The sequence below is a fragment of the Pecten maximus genome, chromosome 6, assembly GCF_902652985.1.
Source record: "Pecten maximus chromosome 6, xPecMax1.1, whole genome shotgun sequence".
Taxonomy (NCBI): domain Eukaryota; kingdom Metazoa; phylum Mollusca; class Bivalvia; order Pectinida; family Pectinidae; genus Pecten; species Pecten maximus.
The window spans coordinates 38,378,122-38,393,554 of record NC_047020.1 but is presented as its reverse complement, the minus strand read 5'-3'; the positions used below and the strand labels follow the sequence as shown (position 1 = coordinate 38,393,554).

General features: G+C 37.2%; 1 protein-coding gene across 4 annotated transcripts; it reads right to left on the bottom strand.

Moving 5' to 3' along the window:
* Positions 1–3,752: 3,752 nt before the first annotated feature.
* Positions 3,753–14,140, bottom strand: LOC117329719 (zinc finger matrin-type protein 5-like). 4 transcript variants are annotated; one of them, XM_033887812.1, is made up of 2 exons: positions 14,060–14,140; positions 3,753–4,373 (listed from the first exon to the last, which is right to left on the bottom strand). In XM_033887812.1, the coding sequence occupies exon 2, from the start codon at positions 4,343–4,345 to the stop codon at positions 3,830–3,832; it is 516 nt and encodes a 171-aa protein (XP_033743703.1). In that variant the 5' UTR covers positions 4,346–4,373; positions 14,060–14,140; the 3' UTR covers positions 3,753–3,829. The 4 variants fall into 4 exon arrangements, with proteins under 4 accessions (XP_033743703.1, XP_033743701.1, XP_033743700.1 ...); XM_033887810.1 differs by lacking the exon at positions 14,060–14,140 and adding an exon at positions 5,049–5,424; XM_033887809.1 differs by lacking the exon at positions 14,060–14,140 and adding an exon at positions 5,030–5,271.
* Positions 14,141–15,433: the final 1,293 nt, after the last annotated feature.

Sequence of the window (15,433 nt, the reverse complement as noted above, 5' to 3'; positions counted from 1 at the left end):
CCAGGGGTCGGGGATCTGCAAGTCCTACCAGTAGCTGCGATAACGTATATGGAGTTGTGGATGTAGACCGGATCTGTTTATAGAATATTAAAATTGTGGATACGAATTGAGCTTCATGAGTTTGGTCTACAGGGTATATCTGTAAGTGTTTTTAAGTTAAGTGTTCAAAATGTTTCTGAATTGAGTAAGCAAGGAAAATTCCTTTATTTAGCGACAAAACAACGTAATAACCTCATTTAATTGATTAATTTACTATATGTTAGTCTATTTATAATGTACATGAACTATTGTGAACTGTCATAATGACGTTATGTTCATTTTTATAATATATAGTAATACTAAAGTGTAGGTATACATATATGTGTATGTTAGACAAGTACTTTTGTAATTGTGTATTGTGTCATACTATATTTCATTGTATTTTTTCCTAATGTCTCTTTGATGTGTTGAAAAACACAAAGAAATAAAAGAATCCGAATCTGATTCTAGAGCTTCAAATTATGGGGAGATAAGCTAGTATTAAAATTTAACGGAACAATTCTTAACAAAAAACTTGAGGGCTGGCGGCAAGATTTCTCCGGATGACGGACGGACGATTTCTGGTAGATGGTCGCTTGTCGGAGTATCAATTCCACCAGTCTACCAGCGGCTCATACTTATACCATTATACCAACCACAAGTTTTATTCGTGGCCGTGGGTGCTGATCATCTACTTTATGAATGGGAAACTACTGACTTGTTCCCAATGATTCTTGTCTACGCTGCTTTTAGATAATTGTTGGTATGGTGACCTTGAGATCTAGAGTTCTGGTTATGGCTGTCAGCAATATCGTACCACTAAAATCGTTTTCTTCTGTCTTTGTTACGGTAGAGTGTATTTGTAACACTTTGTTATGTTTTGATTTTCTTTATCATAACTATTTAAAAATCGAGATGACCAAGATGAAGTTTGTAATAAAATAACAGGTTATCAGGGCATTTGACAGGGAAAACATGTTCATGATTAAAATTTTCACATGAAATGTTGATTTTATCCATAATAAGTAAATCATAAATATCACTCACAAACAGAGTATCACTATAGAATTGTTCTGAATTTTGCGAAAACTGTATAGATTTAAATGTTAGAACTCTATGTATTAATATTTTATAATCTATTTAGTTTTTAATTGACAGCTAAAGAGAATACACAAACAGTGCTACCACAGTAGTCTCCCCTGGTTTGCAATTCAATGTAATAGCAGTTACCTCCCCTTGTATACATTCTTGATAATTTACTCGATGGACTCTTGATCACAGGGTGATTTCTACTTACATGTAAGTATATATACTTCGCACCAACTTTAAAAAAGTTTCAAGGAAACTAAAAAAAAAAAAAAAATCAAAATCGGCCAAATACCTCAATCTTAACTTTCATTGTAATCTGCAAGGGTAGCTTACAACTAAGCTGTATGGTAAGTATGACAAGTTCAATAATCCAATTATTAATTTTCCATTTCTAGATTGCAACTCTCCTGCTTACAGGAATGTCCTTATGATTTGATATTTATTTTCTGAAGCGTATTGATGACATGCGAGGTTTTTTCTTCTATCTCAAAACTTCAATTCATTAATATGTAACCGTTTATTCTTCCTGGAAACTTCATCTTAAGCTTACTTATTGAATGGTTGAACCCGATCTGAAGTAGAATCATCATTTGATGTCAACTGACCTAAATTATATCAATTTTTATACCCCCCACCCCCTTCCCAGATTGTATTTTTTTCAGAAATTCAGAAACATAAAAATTAATACTCCCTTTTTAATCTTACTGTTAATAGGTTAATGTACAACACTGAAACTCTATTATTGATAATTTAGTGGCAGACATTTTCAACATCTAATGAAAATGGCCTATATAGCTAGGTTTGTAGATAATTTGCAACTGAAGAAAAGCATTTTTTAATAACAGTAAAAAAAAATGGTTGCCAATAAAATCTGAACAAAAATTTTCTTTTTGAAAAGTAGCTACATACATATACCTTTTCTCTCATATCTCGCCATGTTGGATAGAGTTTGCCCATGTAAGATAGCTATGTAAGATAAATCTATCTTACATAGCATTTCACGCGCGCGGATTAATCTGCGTTCAAGGGGGACAACTCTCACAACGTCGTCTGCTTGTGTTCACATCCGACAGTCCTTATCGTCGGTGTCGGTTTTGAAACGTTGGACTTAACTATAAAAATACATACATTCTTAGATAAATATATATCATATCAGCAGTAAATCAATAGGGCTACATGGTTAAACGATTAGACATTTCATCTGAGCGAACATATAACTCCGTTACTGTAACAAACAGTTAGACTACGCCTAACGTTACAGGCCTGTTGTAACAGTTACAGTACAATACAGACTTGCCTACCCGACAGATTTGTCATTTGTCATTAAAAACATGTAAACACACACAATCACCTGGCAATGACAGGAAGTAAAATAAAAGCCATACATAAAAAAATATAAAAAAGAAAATGTCAAACGTCACAACCTATGAAATGGTTCCGTTTGCGTCAGCAGGGGGCCCTGGAATTTGTTTACTCTACGGTACTGTCAGTAACTGTTAGGCCTACTCAGTAACCTGTGTTTTTGGAAGTTGGGAATTGGCTCTTAAATGAACGAACATTCGGTAAAAATGACACCCCTCGATGTTCATATAAAAAATATTTATTTCAATTGTAACTCAGAGTCTATATTTGTGTAGAGTAACCATGAAAACTAACTGCCATCCTAGCCTTTCAATATGATCATCGTTAGCCTATCGACTGACCTACCTTCGTCATTCCATCAAGACAACCGGTTAAACACATATAATCCTATGTCACAGAAAAGATCGAATACTCGTATAGAGTCACTGTTCGCTGGTTCACACACGAAGTTGCCAAAATCACAGTGAATTTAAAATTACCAGCCACGAAACATCGCCGCGTCATGGCGATCGAGATCGACATCACTCTCATTGAACTATGAATGGAATTCCAATGACAGTCGTGACGTCATGCAGTGACGTAGTATTTTATAAAAAAAATTTGACTTGACATTTAAAAGTACAGTGTGTTCTGTGAAATGATTAAATATGTCGAGGTGCAAATCAAATTATATGTGAAGTTGGGGAACTCATTTCAGCGTTGGCTTTCAGTATTGTTGATAGAACTTCTTTTTCTCGGATGTTGACAATTTGATCACGGCCACGTAAAAGTCGGTCAAGTTACGGTAATTTTTATCGGCGAATTGTTCATTCGTTCATCACTTAACCACAAAATGAATGAAATTTGTGTGCAAACGCTGTTTGCTAAAAATAGGGTATGATCTTTCAGAATATCACAAGTATATTTAGTAAAAACGTCAAATAAAGAAATTAAAAAATTGAAGAAAATGGATGGCTGAGGGACACTTTCGCCAGAAATTCGGTAATGATATGAGAGAAAAAGACTCTTTCATTATGTGTGTATGTAGGATAGGGATATTCCACCCTCGGGATCACAAAATGTGGTAAAACCCTCGGCAAGCCTCGGGTTTCACCACATTTTGTGACCCCTCGGGTGGAATGTCCCTATCCTACATATACACATATGAAAGAGTCTTATAATCTTGGTCTACATTGGAATTCAAAATATCTCTATCCATACAAGTGTACAATTATGTATATTGTATATGTATCAGTAAGAAGTAAGCATAAAGTGTAAGCATAAATGACACTTCAGACTTTTTGTTCATTGTAATGGAGACATTTTATTTTAGTTACATCTATATTCATCATTGGAAATATTAGCTACAGCTAAACAACTCTCATCCCCATTCCTCTAAAGGCAGCGATGTAAAAACATCTGGAGGAGGAGGAAGTAATGAGGGAGGAAGGTTGGCTATGCCCCCTAGATGTGGAGGAAGAGAATACATTGGTAAATCTAGTCTTGTCGGAGTTATCTCCCCTTTGATTTTATCCTTTGAACACTTTTGAACTTTTCCAAGCCATTTATCCAAGGAAGGCGGTTCCTCTGTCTCTTTTGTCTTGGAAGCAACAACACTTTTCTTTAAATCAATCTGTCTTTGCATTTCTTGTTTCTGTTCATCAGTCATGTGTGAATATTTACAGCTCGCCATGAAAGAACAGTTTCCTGACGATAAGAAATGTTTACATGGACGTTTTGCCATCTCCTCTGCTAGGATAACCTCTGGTTTCCGGAATTGATCATAAAATGCTTTGCGACATTGTTGGTGAATCAGACCTTTCAGATGATTTTTTCGATTGTTTGCTTTATCTGCAAAAGTCTTGTCACAGAAATCACAGTAATAATTCTTCCCCATGGCCAAACCTCACACTTTCTTCTTAAATCTAAAAATGAAAGAGGAAACTCGATAAAAATGTATTTTGAAATGTTTAAAATATATATGTACTGAACTTGAAGACTGTTGATTAATATATATCACTTCCAACGAGGTGTGGTACCAATCATTAAAAACTTTCAATATTGAGATTTGATCTAATGACTGTGATTTGGTACTGTTACTGTTTTTTCCTCTTTATTATCTATATGTGATAATGTCTATCATCTTTATTGTTTTGTTGTTGTTGTTTTTTCTGTCCTCAGTTCAATTTTCTCTCCAAAAATCCATTAATGGTAGCAACCCGAAAATCTGCAATTAGCCCCAAATATATATGGCCTTAAACTTCATTAATGCTAACACTTGTCGATACAAGTGAATTTTGTATGCTGTTAGTGACAGTTATCTATGACATAGAAAGTATTTGAAAAAAACTAATCTAAATGATTGCTGGGAGTGCAAAAACCTCGCTCGACACTCACATATTCCATCTGTTATAGATACTGTGTGTAAAAAGAAGGAATAATGGGGAGGGGGGGGGGGGGGGGGGGGGGGGGGGGGGCTTAACTGTCCGCACTGTGACTAGAAATAGCAACCTCTCACTCTTATGACAAACATCTTATATTACCACCGATATAAATCAAAAGCAAAAGGCTGTTAACTCACGATTGTAATTGTGGCTTACTGTGCTCTACTGTAAACTTTTACACAAAGTATGTGACTTAGCCGAGTTTCCACTGGCCCTGATACCATGGCTGGTGTACATGTGTCAGACCAGAAGATAGCTATGCTCAGGCAAAGGGGAGGTAACTTTTTTTTGGTCACCTTACCTTATACCTAAAACGTCATTCTCAAGCGCCTTTTTATAGCGTTAAATTAGCACATGAAAGCGTATACCTTTAAAACATTCGATTGACCGATGATGCAAATATGATATTGAGGCTATGTTAATGAGAAAAATCTTAGAGAAAATCAATGGCGGTAAGATGAGGTCCAAAATTGAAATCTGTAAATCCGTGTATTTTTCTTTAAACGCCGATTACATGTCAAAAATACTCTTATTTAATTTAACACATGTTCTATCTATACATACATACCATAAAAGATGTGTGATTATTCCGCTTTTTGTTCGAAATGACCATATGAAAAAAATAAAATGGGGTCCGTTACGACTATGGTAAGCCACAGACCATGTTTACATTATCTACTTTCACTTTCATGCAGGTTTGGTTTTAGCATTTGAAAATGCATAACACTTCAATTTTGTCGATGTACAACTTAATTAAGTTATTAATTTAAAAGATAGTAATGGTACTGCACCAATGAAACATTTTCATGAAAGAATTTATCTATATAGCATGTATAATCCACTAACTTATAGTTGAGTATCGTAACTCACGACAAGTTACGTAAGCGATCGTTCCGACGTGATTGTGACGAATATTGTGCAAGTTTGTTACTGTGAAATTGAAACTAGTGAAAGTAAAATCGGGACTGATATAGACTTGGTATGTTCCTAAAAATCTCAATGATTATTTCCAAGTGTTGTTAAAAATACATTTTCATGTGATTTCAATATATTTGACAGTCGTCTTAATTCTAACAATGTCAAAGATACGGTCACAGACACAGTCCCTGATTAATTTGATGCTTTTCATACAGACATTTAAATGTTACTTCTTATTTTTCTAGTTTACATGTTTTAGACAGGTGTGTGTATTTTCTTTGGCGACGAAAGCAAAATTGTAGATAATTGCAAAGGGAGATAATTTGCTTGTTTTTTTTTTTAAATTGTGGCATCTTTGCGCAGAGACAAAAAAATTGTTTATGTTTTAGACGCCAAATTTGCTTTCATATGATAAAATACATATATTTTTATATTGTGGTTTATCTAAATATCGCCAAAATCACTTCGAAAATTTTTTTTTTTTCATACTGACGCATTTTTTGAAAAATGGTTGACAAAGCCGACAAGAATTACCAGAGACCTATATACTAGGGACTCGCAACAACCGCTTTTCTCGCAGAGTCACGATTGTTCTCATAACCGGAGGTATATTTAGCACGAGATCTAGCGAGACCAAGCGCTGCGGCTGCGCAATAGATGGATATCGGAGTTGTTTATATAAGTGACATGTGCCGTGCCAAGAGATGGCGACGACTGTCTGTGCACATGTGTCACCGCGTTTGGCCGAGATAACTTCACACTGGCGATAGTTATACCTATGCACTGTAATGTATATCGGCAGATGTGAACAACGATATTTAAGTAGTGTCTAACCGAAAAAAGCACTATTTTCCCGTTAAAGATTCATATAGAAACATGGAAAATGTCGTCCGATTTTCTGCCATTAGACGATGATCTAAATTTAGATGTATAGAGAAATATACTGACGACGATTCTTATATTTTCGATAGTGATACTGACTTCAGTCAGTGCTTCCCTAATTATACCGGACTCTTACAAGGGGAAATATAATCACCTGTGTTATTTTCTTTGTATCTAAATAGTAAATACACTTTATTAATGACAACTGTCCAAGTATTGAATTACAGATGCTTGATCTTTTCTTGCTAATGTATACCGACGACATGGCTTTATTTGTTAACTGCCCAGAAGATTTACAAATTATGTTGGATTCTTTACATGCATATACCATAAAATGAAATCTGGAGGTCAATGTTGATATAACTAAAATCATGGTGTTTAGAAATTGTGGACAAATAAGAAATAATGAGCCATGGAAATATAATAATGAATAATAATGACAATATAGAAATTGTTGACAGTTTTAAATTATTGGGTATGCTGTTCAACTACAATGGGAAGTTTTACAAAACACAAAAACATTTTGCAGAACAAGGCAGAAAAGCTTTATTTTCTGACAACTTCTCTTAGAAATCATTGCTTGAATGTAGAAACTTATTGTTCTATTTTTGATTCGTATGTAAATAGTATTTTACGTTATGCATCGGAAATATGGGGATTTCATAAAGCACCGCATGTCGAAAGCGTACATTACAAAATTAAGAGTGTTCAAATATTGGTGAAACAGTCGGATAATCTGGTATTGAAAACATGTCTTGATGAAATGGTAAATGAGAATGATGTGTGGATATGTGACATTAAGAATGAATTAGCCGCTTTAGGTATTGAGAACATGTTTTATTCTTATTCACCAGTAGACTATGCTTTTAAAAGCATTGAGCAGAGATTGACCGATGTTACAAAACAAAACATGTTAACAGATATCTAGTTCGTCGAAAGGTAGATTATATATTGATATCTGATAGATAGCCACTATGTACAGTTTTAAACCTATAGAAACTAAATATAAATGTATGTGAAGCATCCTCACACAAATTAAATATAGAAATAGGTAGACATAATAATATTACCCAAAGAAATAGAACCTGTAACAATTGTGATTTGGGTGACATCGAGGGCGAGTTTCATTTTATTTTGATATGTCCATTATATACAGGTCTGAGGGTAAAATGTATAAAACAATATTACTACATAAGACATTCTGTTTTTAAATTAATCCAACTATTATATGTTAATAATGTAAGAGAGATGTCAAATTTAGGTTAATACTATACTTGGCTTGCAAAAGACAAAATTTATTAGTGTAGATAATTTTATTGAACAGTTTTCATGTACATGTATGTAACACTCTCCTGTACACATCTGTAGTTGTTTAATGTTATATATCTTATATACATATAGGCCTTAGAGCTCATCTGCACCCACCACTAGACCAGTGATTCGTTGATTTATTTCACCAGCAGTTTTACAGTATAAAAACCAGCATTATAACTATGCCTTTTATCTTTTTTAGAGATATTTCTTGTTTATTAGACAAATGCTATAGCAAAAGTCTTAAGTAAAATGAAAAAAAAAAGCACTGTCATGTTTGATGATTGATAATATTTTATTATTTAGTATTGAAAACTTTGATAGTGCTTAGGTCATGTACCAATGGTAGATCTTTTCTTCTTTGGCTTTCTGAAAAAAAAATCAAGTTTAATAAGTATTGATACATTATGGTATAGAATAGGCAGAGAAGCTTCTATAAGATTTAAATTTGAAACATTCAAATTTCAAATACCCTGCAGTAAATTCATATACCCCAAATGTTGATCAAACAGATTCGTAAATTCAAAATTAACCTAAAAACACATATATCTAAATATGAATGGACCCATTTAAGTTTAATTAGGGAATGAGGACACACCTGAGGGATTTTTGTCTTCCAGAGTACAGGTAAATATTTAGATTGTATACTGCACAGCATGCCTTTAGTGAACTCTAGTATTTTGGGGAGATGGACATGGCCAGCCTCAGGACAGGTGTTGACAACGAGACACACCTGTTGATTCATGTATATCTCAAAGGTAATAAAGGTGTGGTTTGGATGGAGTGGGGGAGCCCAGGTGATCACCATGACAATATTTTTTTCTGTAGACCCAGAAGTACAGGTACATACAGGTATATACTCTACATATATTCTGAATGGACCCCCTTTGAGTTTATTAGGAGATGCCCCATGACCAGGTGTTAATGTTTTTATCAAAGGTGAGGTGTGATCAATGCCCCAAAGGTTGGGGGGGGGGGGGGGGGGGGGGGGATTATAGCTTTCAAATCACTAATCTAATCATAAATATGATATTAAAGTTTAATTGAATATAATTAATGGATAGTTTAAATTATATACACCTTCCAGTTAAAAACAAAATAGACGATAGTATACCAGCCATCTTTTTCTCTTGTTTTGTTTACTAATTTTCACCGGGCAATAACTAAATATTCACAATGAATTACACAACAAATTTGACCAAACGCGATACAGTAACTATCGAGCAACAATTATTTGAAAACCATTTTGAAATTGGTCAATAAATAAAAAAGGAGTTAATTATATAAACTGAAACCATGTAGCACTGTCCTTAACACCAGCCATTCACAGTATAACCATAATTTGTTTTGTTTACTTATTTTCACTGGGCAATAACTAAATATTCACAATGAATTACACAACAAATTTGACTAAACGCGATACAGTAACTATCGAGCAACAATTATTTGAAAACCATTTTGAAATTGGTCAATAAATAAAAAAGGAGTTAATTATATAAACTGAAACCATGTAGCACTGTCCTTAACACCAGCCATTCACAATATAACCATAATTTGTTTTGTTTACTTATTTTCACTGGGCAATAACTAAATATTCACAATGAATTACACAACAAATTTGACCAAACGCGATACAGTAACTATCGAGCAACAATTATTTGAAAACCATTTTGAAATTGGTCAATAAATAAAAAAGGAGTTAAACTGAAACCATGTAGCACTGTCCTTAACACCAGACATAAGCTAACCAGCGCGGTAATCGGCCCCGCGGTAATCGCCGTGAAAAGAAGTTGAACGGTCACATGTGCAGTCTTCCGAACAAAAAGTACGACGAAATACCTTTGAAACACCAGTATACATAAAAAAAAAATGCACTTACGTTTGATTCCCTTGATTTGTTATCGGACAATAGTCTTCTATGAGCTGTGATAAAGCTGACCGTGTTTCAGGCGTACTTTCAATATGGCATCTAAACAGTAGGAGCAGCAATGCACTCTGGGATAAATCACCCGAACTTCCGCTCGGCGGTGACGTTTGGTAAGCCAATGAGCTTGTTGCGAATCCCTAGTATATAGTATATAGGTCTCTGGAATTACCAAATTTCCGAAATTAAAAAAAGTCATTAAAAATCCAAAAATCCACACATCTTCATTCTGTTTTTAGCTCACCTGGACCGAAGGTCCGGTGAGCTTATGCCATGGTGCAGCGTCCGTCGTCCGTCGTCCGTCGTCCGGTGTCCGTCGTCCGTCGTCCGTCCGTCAACATTTGCTTCAAATCGCTACTAGTCATCAAGTTCTTATCGGATTTTGACCAAATTTGGTCAGAAACATCCTTGGCAGAAGGGGATCAGATTTTGCATAAATGGTGACTCTGACCCCCAAGGGGCCTGAGGGGCGGGGCCCAATAGGGGAAATTGAGGCAATTCCTTTAAATCGCTACTAGTCATAAAGTTATGAATGGATTTGAACCCAATTTGGTCAGAAACATCCTTTGGGGAAGGGGAACAGATTTTGCATAAATGGTGACTCTGATCCCCAAGGGGCCAAAGGGGCGGGGCCTAATGGGGAAATAGAGGTAATTCCTTCAAATCGCTACTAGTCATAAAGTTATGAATGGATTTGAACCCGATTTGGTCAGAAACATTCTTTGGGGAAGGGGAACAGATTTTGCATAAATGGTTACTCTGACCCCAAGGGGCCAAAGGGGCGGGGCCTAATGGGGAAATAGAGGTAATTCCTTCAAATCGCTACTAGTCATAAAGTTATGAATGGATTTGAACCCAATTTGGTCAGAAACATCCTTCGTGGAAGGGGATCAGATTTTGCATAAATGGTGACTCTGACCCCCAAGGGGCCTGAGGGGCAGGGCCCAATAGGGGAAATTAAGGCAATTCCTTTAAATCGCTACTAGTCATAAAGTTATGAATGGATTTGAACCCAATTTGGTCAGAAACATCCTTTGGGGAAGGGGAACAGATTTTGCATAAATGGTGACTCTGACCCCCAAGGGGCCTGAGGGGCAGGGCCCAATAGGGGAAATTAAGGCAATTCCTTTAAATCGCTACTAGTGATAAAGTTATGAATGGATTTGAACCCAATTTTGTCAGAAACATCCTTTGGGTAAGGGGAACAGATTTTGCATAAATGGTGACTCTGACCCCCAAGGGGCCAAAGGGGCGGGGCCTAATGGGGAAATAGAGGTAATTCCTTCAAATCGCTACTAGTCATAAAGTTATGAATGGATTTGAACCCAATTTGGTCAGAAACATTCTTGGGGGAAGGGGAACAGATTTTGCATAAATGGTGACTCTGACCCCCAAGGGGCCAAAGGGGCGGGGCCTAATGGGGAAATAGAGGTAATTCCTTCAAATCGCTACTAGTCATAAAGTTATGAATGGATTTGAACCCGATTTGGTCAGAAACATTCTTTGGGGAAGGGGAACAGATTTTGCATAAATGGTTACTCTGACCCCAAGGGGCCAAAGGGGCGGGGCCTAATGGGGAAATAGAGGTAATTCCTTCAAATCGCTACTAGTCATAAAGTTATGAATGGATTTGAACCCAATTTGGTCAGAAACATCCTTTTGGGAAGGGGAACAGATTTTGCATAAATGGTGACTCTGACCCCCAAGGGGCCTGAGGGGCAGGGCCCAATAGGGGAAATTAAGGCAATTCCTTTAAATCGCTACTAGTGATAAAGTTATGAATGGATTTGAACCCAATTTGGTCAGAAACATCCTTTGGGGAAGGGGAACAGATTTTGCATAAATGGTGACTCTGACCCCCAAGGGGCCAAAGGGGCGGGGCCTAATTGGGAAATAGAGGTAATTCCTTCAAATCGCTACTAGTCATAAAGTTATGAATGGATTTGAACCCAATTTGGTCAGAAACATCCTTTGGGGAAGGGGAACAGATTTTGCATAAATGGTGACTCTGACCCCCAAGGGGGCGGGGCCTAATGGGGAAATAGAGGTAATTCCTTCAAATCGCTACTAGTCATAAAGTTATGAATGGATTTGAACCCAATTTGGTCAGAAACATTCTTGGGGGAAGGGGAACAGATTTTGCATAAATGGTGACTCTGACCCCCAAGGGGCCAAAGGGGCGGGGCCTAATGGGGAAATAGAGGTAATATCTTCAAATCGCTACTAGTCATAAAGTTATGAATGAATTTTAACCCGATTTGGTCAGAAACATTCTTTGGGGAAGGGGAACAGATTTTGTATAAATGGTTACTCTGACCCCCAAGGGGCCAAAGGGGCGGGGCCCAATGGGGAAATAGAGGTAATTCCTTCAAATCGCTACTAGTCATAAAGTTATGAATGGATTTGAACCCAATTTGGTCAGAAACATCCTTTGGGGAAGGGGAACAGATTTTGCATAAATGATGACTCTGACCCCCAAGGGGCCTGAGGGGCAGGGCCCAATAGGGGAAATTAAGACAATTCCTTTAAATCGCTACTAGTGATAAAGTTATGAATGGATTTGAACCCAATTTGGTCAGAAACATCCTTTGGGGAAGGGGAACAGATTTTGCATAAATGGTGACTCTGACCCCAAGGGGCCAAAGGGGCGGGGCCTAATGGGGAAATAGAGGTAATTCCTTCAAATCGCTACTAGTCATAAAGTTATGAATGGATTTGAACCCAATTTGGTCAGAAACATCCTTTGGGGAAGGGGAACAGATTTTGCATAAATGGTTACTCTGACCCCCAAGGGGCCAAAAGGGCGGGGCCCTTTAGGGGAAATAGAGGTAATTCCTTCAAATCGCTACTAGTCCTAAAGTTATGAATGGATTTGAACCCAATTTGGTCAGAAACATCCTTCAGGGAAGGGGAACAGATTTTGCATAAATGGTGACTCTGTCCCCCAAGGGGCCAAAGGGGCGGGGCCTAATGGGGAAATAGAGGTAATTCCTTCAAATCGCTACTAGTGATAAAGTTATGAATGGATTTGAACCCAATTTGGTCAGAAACATTCTTGGGGGAAGGGGAACAGATTTTGCATAAATGGTGACTCTGACCCCCAAGGGGCCTGAGGGGCGGGGCCCAATAGGGGAAATTGAGGCAATTCCTTTAAATCGCTACTTGTCATAAAGTTATGAATGGATTTGAACCCAATTTGGTCAGAAACATCCTTTGGGGATGGGGAATAGATTTTGCATAAATGGTGACTCTGACCCCCAAGGGGCCAAAGGGGCGGGGCCTAATGGGGAAATAGAGGTAATTCCTTCAAATCGCTACTTGTCATTAAGTTATGAATGGATTTGAACCCAATTTAGTCAGAAGTATTCTTGGGGGAAGGGGAACAGATTTTGCATAAATGGTGACTTTGACCCCCAAGGGGCCAAAGGGGCGGGGCCCCATATGGGAAATAGAGGTAATTCCTTTAAATCACTACTAGTCATAAAGTTATAAATGCATGTTGTAAACTCAGAGAGTCTGGACTTCATTATTTCTTTAAAGCAGTTGGGATCCCCACGCTATAACCATAAATAGCATTGTTTGAGGTTAACAAACAAAAGGAATTGAACATGAACATTATTTTGACATTTGGTCAAATCCAACCAGGTGAGCGATACAGGCCCCATGGGCCTCTTGTTTTTATTGCCATGCCTAATAGATGCTTCATGCATAAACATACAGGTTGCAAGTATATTGATAAAAAATAAAAATGCCTGAGCATAGCTACAGAAGAAACTGGGGCTAAAAGCGAACGTGCTTCATCGTGACTTTATATCGATCGTTGCATTTCAGTAAAATGAATTCTTCTGATCAAAGTGAAAACTTGTGTTCTGTTTGGTTAAGGTTTCTTCTGTATCACAATGCTACAAATAGATAGCCTAGATTCTACTGTATTCGTTTATCAATTTAGCCAAATTGACCTCTTTTTGCCCCTACCTTCTGGCCCCCCCCCCCCCCCCCCCCCCCCCCCGGGGGGGGGGGGTCAGCACCATCATTTTTACGGTCTTTAATCCCTACCCCCCAAAACAAATCTACCAGTCAAATCCTTCGGACCAGGTGAGCTAACAAGATCACGGAAAAAGGAAAAACTTACCAAAATTCTGTAGGCCTAATGATAAATCAAAATAAATTACGATATCTTCCACTGTTCACTTCCGGTTCGATTTTGTAGGGTGAGAATGTACGTCGGCCCCAGACCCGACACTTAGGAAGAATATCCGGACTATGCATATTGTATTTTATCTAACAGCGATTTTTAGCCTGTGTGTTTAACAAGAGGTGGCAATAATAATTTTCTTTATTCATTCGTTATTAAACTGGCTATTGTTTAAAACATACATACAATGTCTATTTTTTGTTCTTCATTATTGTGTCTTTTTAGCAATCGTTGTTGTGTTTGGGGTTTGCTTGGCTGTGTGTACAATATAGAAAATCTCTAACACGTGGTGCCTCCAACTTATATTTTATTCTTCTTCAACTAAACATCAAAACAACTTCCGGTGATGGAAGGACACAAATTACGGAACAATAAACATACTAACATAAAAAGATGATATTGATTAATTCCGGATACACACTTGATGGTTGATAATATATATATATATATACCATATACCGGGTATATAACATCGTACTAAAACGGGGGGAAATCTACAAAAAGCTCCACTTTTTCACACAAAAAAGGAGTCAAATCTCCGTCAGATCCAACACTGGAACTGTCATTGAAAGTATAATAAATCTTCAAAGGCGGGCAACTAAACAAATACCAGGAATGAAATATTTATCATACTAAGAAAGGCTAAGACAATTTAAAGTTCAAACATTACGATTCAGAAGACTCAGAAGACTACAAGCTCACACATAACCTGTACGAATCGCTAGTCACAGTCACAAATTTCTTAAAGTAAAATTCAACAAAAAAACAATAGGCCATAAATTATGTATTTTTAGAATGCTAAAAAGCTTAGCAGGCAAGATAAACGAAAGTCATAATTTGCACAAAGGTGGTAAACAGCTGAAACTTCCTACCAAACAAGGTCATGAAAACATCAACCCTACATAATTCAAGAATAGACTCGATAAACATTGAGCAAACGCTATCTTTATCATGACTACAATGTCGACATAAACCATAACCGGAGCGATCGACGGGACACAGTCGGCCGTGGAGGAGGGCAAGGATATGAATATAGAGGTCTTCATCATCATCATCATCATCATCATCATCATCATCATCATCATCAGTCATCGTCATCATCATCATCATCATCATCATCATCATCATCATCATCATCTTCATAATCATCATCACCATCATCGTCGTCGTCGTCGTCGTCATCGTCGTCGTCATCGTCGCCATCTTCATCATCGTCGCCATCTTCGTCGTCGTCGTCGTCATATTTTTTCAAGTACTAATTGTAATGGGAAACCATTACAGAAGTCCCCCAAAACGCCCCCGCAGTCGTAC

What these genes read in the sequence shown, in the direction of transcription:
- LOC117329719 (XM_033887812.1), bottom strand. Translation starts at nt 4,345, where the DNA reads ATGGGGAAGAATTATTACTGTGATTTCTGTGACAAGACTTTTGCAGAT.